Source organism: Brienomyrus brachyistius, chromosome 3, assembly GCF_023856365.1.
Source record: "Brienomyrus brachyistius isolate T26 chromosome 3, BBRACH_0.4, whole genome shotgun sequence".
NCBI classification, from domain to species: domain Eukaryota; kingdom Metazoa; phylum Chordata; class Actinopteri; order Osteoglossiformes; family Mormyridae; genus Brienomyrus; species Brienomyrus brachyistius.
The window spans coordinates 37,061,166-37,073,129 of record NC_064535.1 but is presented as its reverse complement, the minus strand read 5'-3'; the positions used below and the strand labels follow the sequence as shown (position 1 = coordinate 37,073,129).

Genomic DNA, 11,964 nt, shown 5'->3' with positions numbered 1-11,964 from the left:
TCCCCCGTTCCCCAGTTTTAGCGGCCTGTGAAATATTTATGGGACGTTGACTGGTTGGCAAACAACAAAAGGTTGGGAAACCAAGCTTAGAGCACCTTAGGGTTCGCGATGGCTGACAGAAAACGCAGTGCACTGTTTAAATATATTCCAAATGCACAAAACACTCTGCAGGTGAGGCCTGACAACAGAAGGTTGCTGGTTCAAATCCCGCGGTTGGCAGAGCAGTCGCACCACTGTTGGGCCCTTAACAGAAAAACGCCGGATGGACAGCAGATAAATGACCAAATCGGTGCTATGACCCCCCCCCCAAGCTGTAGTGTACAAATGGCACAAAGCATCATGTCAGGTACTGGAGCTGATAGATACGGAAGCCTGTTCAGGGCTCTTTAAATATTAGGACCGATGCAAAATTGGGACACTGAGAACGACGACTGATTGTCTCCTCTGCATTAAAAGTAATTTTTATTAAATAAAACAAGTTTCGGCTTTAACGGCAGGGAATCTGTGGCAGTCAGGAGCTGTAGGTATGGCGGAGGTAGTCGATGACGGCCGAGGTGCTGGACAGCGCATTGAACACCCTCCTCTCCGCCGGCGAGCTGACGCGCTCCAACATGTAGATCAGATGTTGGTGAAAACACGTGAAAGGCGTGCCGTGCTCCAGGGCGATGTCCACCCAGTCCCACACGCACTCCAGCGGCGTGTTTTCATAGCCAGCGAACATGGCGGGATTGGCCAGCAGACCCCGGGCAACCATCACACCTAAACGACACGTACGGAGGACCTCAAACATAGCCGGTGACATTTCCCAGACTTTATGGAAGATATCAGCTGTGTTTAGCAGGAGAAAATGGCTATAGGTTTAAAGGGAGCATCCTACTACACTGACCACCTCCTGGGCACTTGTCTGCCCACAGTGATGAGACAGATGTGACATCACAAGCAGACAGCTGCGAAGGAGCCAGCTTAGGTACTATTGCTGCTAGGGTGAGTTGCCAATAAGGGACCGGTCACAAGTGACAAGATTCTCCTCTATGCTTTATACTGTATGTTGTTTTCTGTCCCCATACCCCTGATGAGGGACAGACCATCCCCATTAAACAGCGTATTCCAGGTCTGACCTATTAAATGTCCATTTACCATCGACCCCAGTGCGCAAGCAGGTAGACTCCACATCTTTGAGGCTCTTCACATCCCCGTTGGCGATCACTGGGATGGAGACGCTGTCCTTGATGGTCCTTATGGCGTCATAGTGGACCGGTTGGTGCCTCTCCTCCACGGTCCGGCCGTGGACGGTCACCCAGGACACCCCGGCCATCTCAGCCTTCTGGCACAAGTCCACGGTCCGCCTGAGGTCCTTGTGGATCCTAAGTGAAGAAGCAGAAGACCACGCTCGGGAGAAAACGCACGATAAACCGCTCAGAATGCCAATAACGAAAAGAAACGGCAATTACAAATTCGTTACGGCCGGTACAACACAAGGGCTAAATCGATGAGGATTCTGGAGCTGCTGATGCTTGTCTGTGAAATGCAGCCGTCAGCCCTTACCGTATTTTGATAGAGACGCTGTATCTGGGGTTCTCCACTCGGGATCGGACCTGCTGTATCATGTCCCTCACCAGCTCGGGATCATTTATCAGACATGCACCGTACCCTTCTGCCATGGCCCATCTGCGGAAAAAACAGATTTGTTATCTCTCTATAAATCGAACCATCAGCAGGCCTCAAGATCAATCTTCAGAATCAGAATCTTTATTATCATTGTACAATAACTAAATATACATATATATCTACAGTGTGTTGTGTAGCAACTGTGCTGCAATCTTCTCAACAATCAATCGTCTCAGCCATGAACCTCTACCCTTCTAAGCACACACGAGTGGGGTTGAGGTTTCCACCAGGTTAAGGGGGTCCAGGGCGTTGTATTGTCTGGTTTTGATTATTACAAGCCATCTTATAATTTACGCCCACGTTGGTCGGGGCATGCTCTTACCATCTACATCCTAATGCACACCCTTAGTTTGGTTTTAACTATCTGTGAGCCAACAGTCGGTCGTTGGGGTATGTCTACCTCTGAGGACAGCCGCAGTTGAGGTCCACGCCGTCGGAGAAGGGGGCCACCGCGCTGGCCGCTTCAGCTAGTGTCTGGGGGTCGTTAGCGGCAAACTGCACGACCAGCGGGCGATCCGCTGAGGAGTGAGACAATAAGAGCCATCGATTCACCACCAGATAACGGTTTTTAAATACTACATGAAATATTTTTTACTCCGCTTTTGTTCCTGTAACTTGAGCCTAACCTTGATTGGTTGTAAATTCACTGTCTCTTGCTTTGGCTGATCGCATGAAGTCGGCTGCAATGATCATAGGAGTAAAGCATACATCGCAGTCGTATTTCCTCACCAGGGACCTGAACGCCAGCCTGCAAATGGTGACATGCGGTGGATGATTTCGCCGCGTACTACACACATTTGGTATACAAGAGAAAACTGAAATCCCACGCACTTACTTAGAATAACGAACCATCGGAGCACAGATTTTAACTACTTTACCCCTTTCAAACATGTCCATGATGTTTTTCGAGTTTGAATCCATGTTTGTACTCCCGCCCGACAGCGATTCCACTCAAACCCCGAAATCATGGACCACTGAGAAGTACCACGAGAAGCTCGTCCAGACAAGTGTTACAATCAAACACCCAGGCGTCCCATTATGGGTGTCTTTTGATCAAATTCTTTTCCGTGGAAGGATACGTTTCGCAGATCGTATTTAAAGATAAAACACTTCAGAAACGTATAGAAATATATGTATTTGTGGATAATGGATGCCGGTTTTTCCTCTTAAAAACTAAATCCATCTTCTGATACTTCCACAGCAGAGCTTCTTCACCTCAAAAATAACTAGCAGAACCAGTCCCAGTATGTTATTTTTTTGTTTGTTTGTTTTATTCGATACGTTTCAGGAAAGATTCAATAGAACATCCTCCTGGCAACGTCACCAAGTACTGGGGTTACCTTTCATCTTTGACCCACTGACCTCTTAAAAACCGCAAATGCATTCCAAATTCAGTCTGATTAAATATATTATTTCTGTTTTAATTAAACGTGGAATTATGTTTCGTTTGAATTATTCCGCGTTTCCACGTGTACATCTTGGTGTGGCGTCAGAGCGACGGGCGCAGGGTTTTTGCGTCACCGGCCAGTCGCCAACATGGAAGGAAGCAAAGGCGATACCTCTACAAATGCACTTCTAAAAGATGGTAAGACTGCCTATTTTGTTTTCATGCTTCATAATTGTAATGCTTTCTCTCTCTCATTCTCATGAGCTTCAGGCAGGGTCAGCGTTAAGCAGATACATGTTTGTCATGAGCTTTAGCAGTGTTAGCTAACAGAATTAGGTGTTTTACTCCCACAAACAGTGCTTTCTATTTCTGTTTATGGAGGAAATTTGTCGATTTGCTTCAAACTATCCGCGGGACACTTGCGTGGGCTAGTTTTATTTCGCATTACCTTAGCCGTCCGGTTGACAGTAGTATGACATTTAATCAGGCTTTATAATAAAAACGCCCCGAAACACGCTCGCCAGTCCTAACTTGGAAATTAAAACCACTAAAACGGGTCTTCAGCGTAGTACCGACGTTTGTGAGAGGGAAAACCTCGCGTGTCAGAACATTGTTAGATGTAATCCTGTTCTCCATCATTGCTGTTATAAGTACGACCGTCATTCAGTGTTTTCTTAAATATAAAGTGTATTTGAGCCTTTTATATTCTCTCGCATACCTCGTCTTTAGCCCTTCCTCATAGAAAAAATTATGAATTTAATGTTTTTCCAGTCTGTTACGGTGGCTTAATGTGAACATGTCAGACTGGCAGTAATATGCATTGCAGTGAAAGCAGCCTTTGCTCTCACTCACAGAGTGTTACGCAGACTTCTGCTCGGAAGATTTCGACGTGAAGACGTACACGGCCCAGGCCATCCACAATGCCATTATTGCGGAGCAGCTGGCTAAACTGGCGCAGGGGATCAGCCAGCTGGACAAGGAGCTGCACGTGCAGGTACGGAGCGCCAGGAGGGCCAGGGGCTCTAAGACGCAGAACCCCTTTATGATAGGGCAGGGGACAGGAAGGGAGGTATTGATGCATGTTTAGCAAACTCATTGCTGTTGGAATGGATTTTCTACAATATTTTGTTTTTAGAATATTATATCTGAGTACTGTATACTTGTTAAAATTGTTTGCATCATGTTTTACTGTCTTTACTGTGTTCTATCGACCTCACTGCTGTATCCACCAGAATTCCCCCGTGGATCAGTTAAAGTCAACCTTAATCTTAAGTGTGATTTTAAACTTGGAGGGACTGACTTGTCCTCGTTAAGTTAGTCCATAGCAGACTGACTTATGTGTTGTGCGGTCTGGTACATTCTCTGGTTCTGGTGAATCATGTTGATTTCTGTTGCTCTCCAGGTTGTGGCCAGACATGAAGATCTGCTGGCTCAGGCAACGGGGATCGAGTCCTTAGAAGGCAAGTCCTTCTCACTGCTAATCCTCTAAAAGTCAGCGTTGGTTTTTACTGAAATTCCATTGCGGTAACTGATGGTTACAAACTCCATTCTCATAGGTCAGCCAAAAATGTATGAAAATGGGAATATGCATTTATATAGGCTTGGGGTGGTTTCTTGTTTTCTTGATACTGAAGATTTGTTCAGCACCTTTGTAAAATTCCACTAGATGGCACTATAGTGAAGAGAATCTTGTAGCATTTGCGATACCAATGCCGTTGATGGTAAGGAGAGTACAGCTTAATATTTCTCTCTGTGACTGATATGGTTTAAAGCAGGTAATCAGATGTTTTTTTTGACAAGGCTTCCCTGTCCCGACCACCACCCCCCCCCCACATACACACACACACACACACACACACACACTCTACCTGGTGGCTGTAAATACGTGTTTACGTAATTTCTTAAATATCTAAATCACCATTTCAAAATAGATCTGCTCCCAAATCAGAACCCACACAGTTCTGTTTTTGTCCCCTTCAAATGCAGCCCCTGCTGCAATTCCTTTGTACACCACCGGAGGGTCTTGCCCTATAGTTTCAGTAGTAGGATTATTTCCCTACTAAATACACATCCTTGCTTTGCAGCGACATGCTAAACTTGAAACCCACCATGACATTCATTTTGTTGAGGGAGGTTAGTTGTCACAGCATGCGTGACTCTGGTTTGATCCAGTATATCGTCAGTCATCTCACCCTATCGCTTGGAATCGTGGGGGTGAATTATGATTGGAATGCGCTGTCTGACCTCAGGAGTGCTCCAGATGATGCAGACCCGTATCGCTGCCCTGCAAGGAGCCGTGGACAGGTACCCTTTCCTCATATTGCCACGAGAGCCGCAAGGCGGTCTATCTGGTACGCATGTGGGGCCGTGGGGCAGTTTGGACTAACCGATCTCATGCCGTCACCCTGCAGGATACGGACGAAGATCGTCGACCCCTACAATAAGATCGTCGCCCGGACTGCCCAGTTGGCACGACTGCAGGTGCGTGTCGTCGCCTGGTAGGGGGCGCTGAGGAAAACGATTCTGAGATTACTGCTCATTCAGCACATGCCTGAGGCGTTCTGCCGCGTCGTTCCGGTCGCAGCGAGATCATGACCGTGGCGGCCCTGCCCACCGCTCCTCACCGCCTGTTTTCTCCCTGCCCTCTAGGTGGCGTGTGACCTGCTGCGCCGCATAATCCGCATCCTGTACCTGAGCAAGCGGCTGCAGGGCCAGCTGCAGGGAGGCAGCCGTGAGGTCACCAAGGCGGCGCAGAGTCTCAACGAGCTGGGTGAGGATGTGTGCGTGTGAGAGATCAGAGTTGTTCCTCTCCGCCTCCCTGTCTGCCGTTTCTTATTTTCATTTCATTCACTGGCTTAATTGGACCCCTCAGTCTTTATCATATGTATCTCATAATACGGTGTTAATATCTGGGGAATCAGCTGCCCTCTTGAGAGAGTGTTTCTCCTGTTTAAAGCGTTGTTGTTGTTTGTGTCCTGCGTGTTGTGATTATCGAGTGGAGTGTGAGATCTCCCTAATGGCCTCTGGTTCCCCGCACCTTTCAGCATCGTCACACAGTCAGCCTGGTCATTTACAAGGGTGTGTGTGTGTGTGTGTGTGTGTGTGTGTGTGTGTGTGTGTGTGTGTGTGTGTGTGCACGCACGCGTGCGCGGGCCAGGATGTCTGTGCCTCTCTTCTGGTTCTGGTGCACCTTCTGTAATCTACTCCAGGTAGCCCAGCTGCATTAATAACAGACCTGTAGGTGAAAGTAGACTTTATCTGCCTGACTTCTGATGCGATTTCAATCCAGGGTTGGGCAGCAGGGGGCTGAGTGGCTGATGCATAAGGCTGCTTGTCCTGAGTGTGTGTAATGCGTGCAGTGTCTGTCTATATAAAACAGTACATAAGAGAATGTGAGTAGCAGTGATCAGGTTTATTTAAGAGCACAGTGGACATTGACAGTATGGAGGAGTCGATCCCGTCATCCGAACAGGTTGGAATCATGATCAGTGCAATTAACTAGTGAAGTGGACGTTGGTGAGTTACTCGCAATGGCTGTGCTCGGCCCCTTGTCCAGATCGTGGCTGGGATCGAGCCTTGTGACCCCTCTTCACGCGGACCATCTCACATCGGTTCTCTGGCCCCAGTATGTGATGCACAGCTCATGGTCAAACACAAGTTGTGGAGTTGGTCCCCAGCCCACGGCCGAGGGAGGGCGGGCGGGCAGGCAGGCAGGCGAGCTCCGCGCGGTACCCAGCCCGCGGCCGAGGGAGGGCAGGTAGGCAGGCAGGCGAGCTCCGCGCGGTACCCAGCCCGCGGCCGAGGGAGGGCAGGTGGGCAGGCGGGCAGGCAGGCAGGCGAGCTCCGCGCGGTACCCAGCCCGCGGCCGAGGGAGGGCAGGCGGGCAGGCAGGCAGGCGAGCTCCGCGCGGTACCCAGCCCGCGGCCGAGGGAGGGCAGGTGGGCGGGCAGGCAGGCGAGCTCCGCGCGGTACCCAGCAGCTGGCCTCTGTCTATCAGCTCCGCTTCTCAAATCCATCACAGGGGTGAAAATGGAAACTGAGCACTTCACATGCAGCATGGGGGGTAAGGATGTACCAGAAGTCCCTGAGGGGGGGGGGACTTCCTTTCAACCTGGCCTGACTGTGTTGATGTGCTGTGAGAGACGCTTAGGCTTGCCCCCCCCCCCCCCCCCCCATTTCTGTTGCCACACTTAGTTTCTTTTGATCTTAACCTTCCATTCTCTCCCTTCCCCTCTGCTGCTTCCTCTGCTGTGGGGGGGAGGGGGTGAGCTGAGGAGCAGAGGGTGGGCGTGTGAAGGTTGCTGTCTAAAAAGCACGGGAGAGGCGGCGTAGCCTGTGGAAGCAGGATGATGTTGCCATGGAGTCCTGCTGAGGCATGCTTCCGGAAAGCCCAGTGTGACACCGGTGTTATACGGGAAGCTGCTGGAAAGCTGGATGCCCTCTCCTCTCCTTTCCTCTCCTCCCCCATCCTCTCCTCTTCTCTCCTCCCCCATCCTCTCCTCGCCCAGCCTGAACCAGAACACCTTCCCAGTTAATCCCCAAATGTCTGTTAATCCCTATCCTGTCTCACACCTGCGGTACCCAGGAGCAGTGTGAGAGTGTCAAGCAGGACTACGGTTCGGGCATCAACAATATTTGTTATTAAAAGTATTTTAAAGGCTAGCTGGTAAACCTTGGGGGGAGGGGGCATGATGTAATGAGTAAATGTGTAAATGAAGGTTTGTGACTTGGGGGAGGGAGTACACACAGGGTGCTTAGGTGCATGCTGGGACATTGGGGATGGGGGAGGGGAGACCCCAAGTTATCAGCTTCGGGACGGTAGGAGAGCTGGGCAGGTGCGGGACAGTACTGCATTCGGATTAGCTTTGGGGATGGTTCTGGGTGAGATGGATAATGGGGAGCTGGACCTGCGGTTTGTTTGTGGTAGGAGTGGGGGGGTGGCTGGTTCCAGTCTGTGGACCCGGAGATGTGAATCCACCTTCCCATTCTCCAGGGTGGCCCGTTTTAGCGGCCTTCTTGCCCCAGTAAGATGCTCTGCTGACCCCAATGCCACCAATTGGCTACCGGTTACTGTCCTGCAGTAAGTGTCACTGTCATGGTACAAGGTTCAAAATGTGGGGAAAAAAAAAAAATCATATGTGTCTGTGATTGGCTGTGACCCGGCTTGTGGCTGTCATGTCACAGCGTGTCTGTTATACCCGGAATTACACCTGTCTTATGTGCGTGTGCACGTGGCATGTGCGAGGTGTATGGCCAGCAGGGGGAGCCCTGTGCAATAGGCTTGACCCACAGAACCGGCATATTTATTACAGTTATAAATCTCTATTTTTGCAGGAGCTGTACATTTTGGTACATTTACAGATTTTATGAACAGGATTGCCCACATTGATTAGGTCAGTCAGCATTTCTGGACGAGAAGCATTTCTGCCTGACCTGGTCATCCTGAAAAGTCACCACTTTGTTCCGTTGTGGGTCGATCCATGAGTTGTGGGTGACGGGGTCGTTCAGTGGGGGTGGCGGCTCAACCTCCACCACAGAGACCACCCGCTTCTTTATCTTGCCCTTGAGGGCCTTCTGAAGCTTCTGCCGGGTGAAGGCGTAGAGCAGCGGATGGAAGACGGTGGTGGCGTAAGCCAGGACCAAGAGGCTCAGGCGGAGCTGCACCGTCACGTTCCCAGGGCCCGCGATCAGGATGACAGCGTTGAGCACGGTGACGGGCGTCCAGCACAGCAGGAAGGTGGCAACGATGAGGAAGGACATGCGGAAGAGGCGCTTCTGCCGCTCGCGCCGCTCCCGATGCCTCTTGACCACCCGGCGCAGGGCGATGATCACCGAAACAGACGCACGCATGCCCAGCATGGGGTGGCGGCGCGGGACGTCCGTGCAGTCTGGCCGTGTCGTCATAGCGACCGTCTTCCTCGCGCATGCCTTCCTCTTCTGGCTGGCTTGGAAACGGGTGCCAATTCGGATGTTGAGCGCCTGCATGATCTTGGAGTAGGTGACGAGCATGGCCACGGCGGTGAAGATGAAGATGGGAATCTGGGCCAGCAGGTGGTAGTAGAGGCCCGGCTCGGTGTAATACCAGTCTGCTGTTGTCCTGTTCTGTTCGGCATGCTCCGCCCCTAGGAAGCCCACCTCTATGAAGGGCACCAGGAAGCTGAAGGAAGATGCAGCCCACACGGCGGCTAGCAGGGCGGCGGCCCTGCGCATGTTCAGCACGCGGTTAGTCGGCTTCACCGAGATGTCGTAGCGGTCCAGCGTGATGGCCAGCACGTTGGCGGCTGTGGCCACGCTGGCGAAGGAGACGCAAGCCTCGTGGAAACAGCACAACGGCGCCGCCCCAGAGGCCACCGGCGGTGGCAGCAGCACCAAGACGGCCGTTAGTGGAATGCAGCCCAGACAGATGAGCACATCCAGCACGTGCAGGTTGACCGTCACCACGTTGCTGACGGAATTGACCAGGCTGGATTTGCCGCAGTATAGCACCAGTACAGTCAGATTGCTACTGAGGCCCAGCACCATCTCCAGCACGAGGAAGCCCGTCAGCACCACTTGGAAGCTCAGCGGGTACTTCATCTCCAGCCTGGCGCCAGCGCCCAAGGACTCCGTGTCGTTGCTCGTGGTGACGTTGTTCATGGTGGCTCCTCTCTCCGGATCAGAGGGGATGAACATTATCCTGTGCAAAAGAGAGGGCACAGTGTCTCATTCGTGACCCGTTTTTACCTTTGATGCGCCATGTTGTACACATGCATGCATGAGTCTCTCTCTTACCAGGACGAGCAAGTTTTAATATGGAAGTGTTTCCATGGAGACGCATAATGAGATGTGTTTGGGTGAGGTTCTTTTAACTCGCTTAATGTCACGAGCCGTGTTTAATAAATGTTGGGGTTGTGGCAGTACCGCCTGTTGCCGTTCGGTATTTGTTTTCAGTTATGCTCCTAGTGTGCTCCTTGCTGCCGTGGTGCTGCGATGTCCTCGTGTGGTGTTTGTGGTCTGTGCACCGTTTTGATGTTTTGCAAGCAGCAGCGTGATGTTTACCCGAAACTCAGCGGGATGAGCGGAGCCTGTCGTACAGCCCGTGAGAGGAATCCTTTATGGATGTGCGGTGGTTTGACAGTGGCTGCCTCTCAGGGAGGGGGGAGCAGAACTGGAAAGCCGTGAGATTAGGGAAGCTAACAGACGGACGTAAGATGGCTTGGGTTATTTCAGTAGCTGACCTTGTGTGTCACAATTGAGTTAATTGAATCGTCATGGAGTGTAATTGAGCACTGAGCATGCTGATGTGCTAATTGGTGTTTTGCATAGGCTCCTCTTGGAAACTTTGCATAATTTATCAGGGCCGGCATTTTGGTTTGTGTTGCTTCTCCATGTTTATCTCCGTATAATTAGTTATCTTGCCCATGATTTATTCACTCTCCCCTCCCCCATACCCCCACCAGTGACTTACCCCCCTCCCCAGAACGCAGCCGCCTCAGGAGTGGGCAGATGGTCCTGTCCCGGCTTGTCGAAGTCCGGGTGGGCTGGCTTCAGAACTCGCCATGTTTTCCAAGTAAAAAAGGAGAGATGTTCAACCTCCCTGCAGGGCCTACAGCCAACCGCTGTGACGTGGCCTTGGATGATCTGGGTTTGTCTTGTCGAACGTAGGACAGGGGATGAGATTCCTGGAAAGATGCAGGGCGCTTGTAACGAAAAGAGGTGCAGCGCACCTCAGGTTAGGGAGCCGCCAAATCCCGTCATCCGCAGGAACTTCCCAGAAAACAAGATTCCAGACTCGTCCTATCAGCAGCAGGAGGTTGAGTAGCATGGAGTCCGTGTGGCGGAGTTAAAAGTGTTCAGCGGTGGCGTGCTTTGGAATTTTAGTGCCCAGAGCTGCCTGCGTGTCCCCGCGCGGATGAGGGTGTTGCTTGTCCTGATTCTCCGCCAACTCCTCACTAACAAAGGAGAGATCCTCGACTCTTCTCCTGCTGCCTAGCCGGGAGGCTTGGTGGCGAATCCTCAGTTAGCTGGGAGTGGCCCTTGTGACACCCAGGCAGGACCGGCCAGGCGCGCATCTTTGTGCTGAACGGGCGTCCCGAAGTCTATACGGGTGGAAGTGGGATGTCAGCTCAGGCTTGCATCATCCGTCGTTGCCCGGGGTGCCTGGAGAACAGAGAGATGTGTAAAGGATATTTGGAGGCTCCTCTGACCCCGTAATGCAGGATAGGATGGGGACTCGTATTCCTCTGCATCCTCCCAGCACCGCTGTGGGAAACAGGCAGCCTCCTTCATTTGCTCTTAACGGGAGTCAGGTTCTGTCTGTTACATTGGCATGCAGGTGTAGAAATGTCCCTTCTTTGATATGTTTTATCGGCAAGTGTATAGTTCTGCACTGAAAATGGTGAATCAAACCTGTCTGCGCTGTTCCAATCGCGGGGTCGTCGTTTGGGGTGGGTGTTGCCCCAGTGATATTGCCCTGTATGCCTACATTTCCAAAGGGTATTATTCTCCCTCAGAAGGGTTATCTGAACACAGTGGCTCTTCCTCCTGCCCAACCTCTCTCTGGTAAACATCTGGCTGGCTTCGCCTGCAGCACTTAGTGAATATCACTCCTTGTTCATCCATTTCTAACCTTTTGTTGCTGTCTGTGGAGGGAGTTAACCTGGGTGAGGATCCCGTCAGTGCATGGGGCAGTGTGGCTTACGCACCTTGCAGCATGGGTAAGGATCCCCTCGGTGCATGGGGCAGTGTGGCTTACGCACCTTGCAGCATGGGTAAGGATCCCCTCGGTGCATGGGGCAGTGTGGCTTGCGCACTGTGCTATGTGAGCATGTTAATCCCATGTACATGTGTGGATGTGACTGACAGACCCTGATGCTCCTGTGACCTCTGGCCTAATGTATGTGCCTGTAGGGGCCCGTGCCGTTGCCCTC

The 11,964-nt window shown here is 51.5% G+C and overlaps 3 protein-coding genes across 5 annotated transcripts in view; 1 reads left to right on the top strand and 2 right to left on the bottom strand.

Annotated features, from left to right (window-relative positions):
- Positions 1-443: 443 nt before the first annotated feature.
- On the bottom strand, positions 444-3,163 carry dus4l (dihydrouridine synthase 4-like (S. cerevisiae)). Of its 2 annotated transcripts, none has more exons than XM_049007914.1 (6): positions 3,031-3,163; positions 2,295-2,416; positions 2,069-2,186; positions 1,546-1,668; positions 1,138-1,364; positions 444-759 (listed from the first exon to the last, which is right to left on the bottom strand). In XM_049007914.1, the coding sequence occupies exons 2-6, from the start codon at positions 2,359-2,361 to the stop codon at positions 512-514; spliced, it is 783 nt and encodes a 260-aa protein (XP_048863871.1). In that variant the 5' UTR covers positions 2,362-2,416; positions 3,031-3,163; the 3' UTR covers positions 444-511. The 2 variants fall into 2 exon arrangements, with proteins under 2 accessions (XP_048863871.1, XP_048863870.1); XM_049007913.1 differs by having other exon boundaries at positions 2,504-3,153.
- Positions 3,127-11,964, top strand: part of cog5 (component of oligomeric golgi complex 5) — a 26,988-nt gene continuing 18,150 nt past the window's right edge. Inside the window, exons 1-6 of the mRNA XM_049007907.1 lie at positions 3,127-3,253; positions 3,910-4,049; positions 4,458-4,515; positions 5,305-5,359; positions 5,467-5,536; positions 5,705-5,825. Of these exons, the coding sequence (XP_048863864.1) occupies positions 3,205-3,253; positions 3,910-4,049; positions 4,458-4,515; positions 5,305-5,359; positions 5,467-5,536; positions 5,705-5,825 (493 nt within the window). The 5' untranslated portion in view covers positions 3,127-3,204. The remainder of the gene's footprint in view (positions 3,254-3,909; positions 4,050-4,457; positions 4,516-5,304; positions 5,360-5,466; positions 5,537-5,704; positions 5,826-11,964) is intronic.
- Positions 7,273-11,964, bottom strand: part of gpr22a (G protein-coupled receptor 22a) — a 5,168-nt gene continuing 476 nt past the window's right edge. The window contains exons 2-3 of one of the 2 annotated variants that reach the window (XM_049007911.1): positions 10,503-11,194; positions 7,273-9,731 (exon numbers count right to left, since the gene is read on the bottom strand). In XM_049007911.1, coding sequence (XP_048863868.1) covers positions 8,450-9,727 — 1,278 coding nt within the window. In that variant the 5' untranslated portion in view covers positions 9,728-9,731; positions 10,503-11,194 and the 3' untranslated portion in view covers positions 7,273-8,449. Of the gene's footprint in view, positions 9,732-10,502; positions 11,734-11,964 lie in introns of those variants that run through there. The other variant, XM_049007912.1, reaches the window with a different exon arrangement.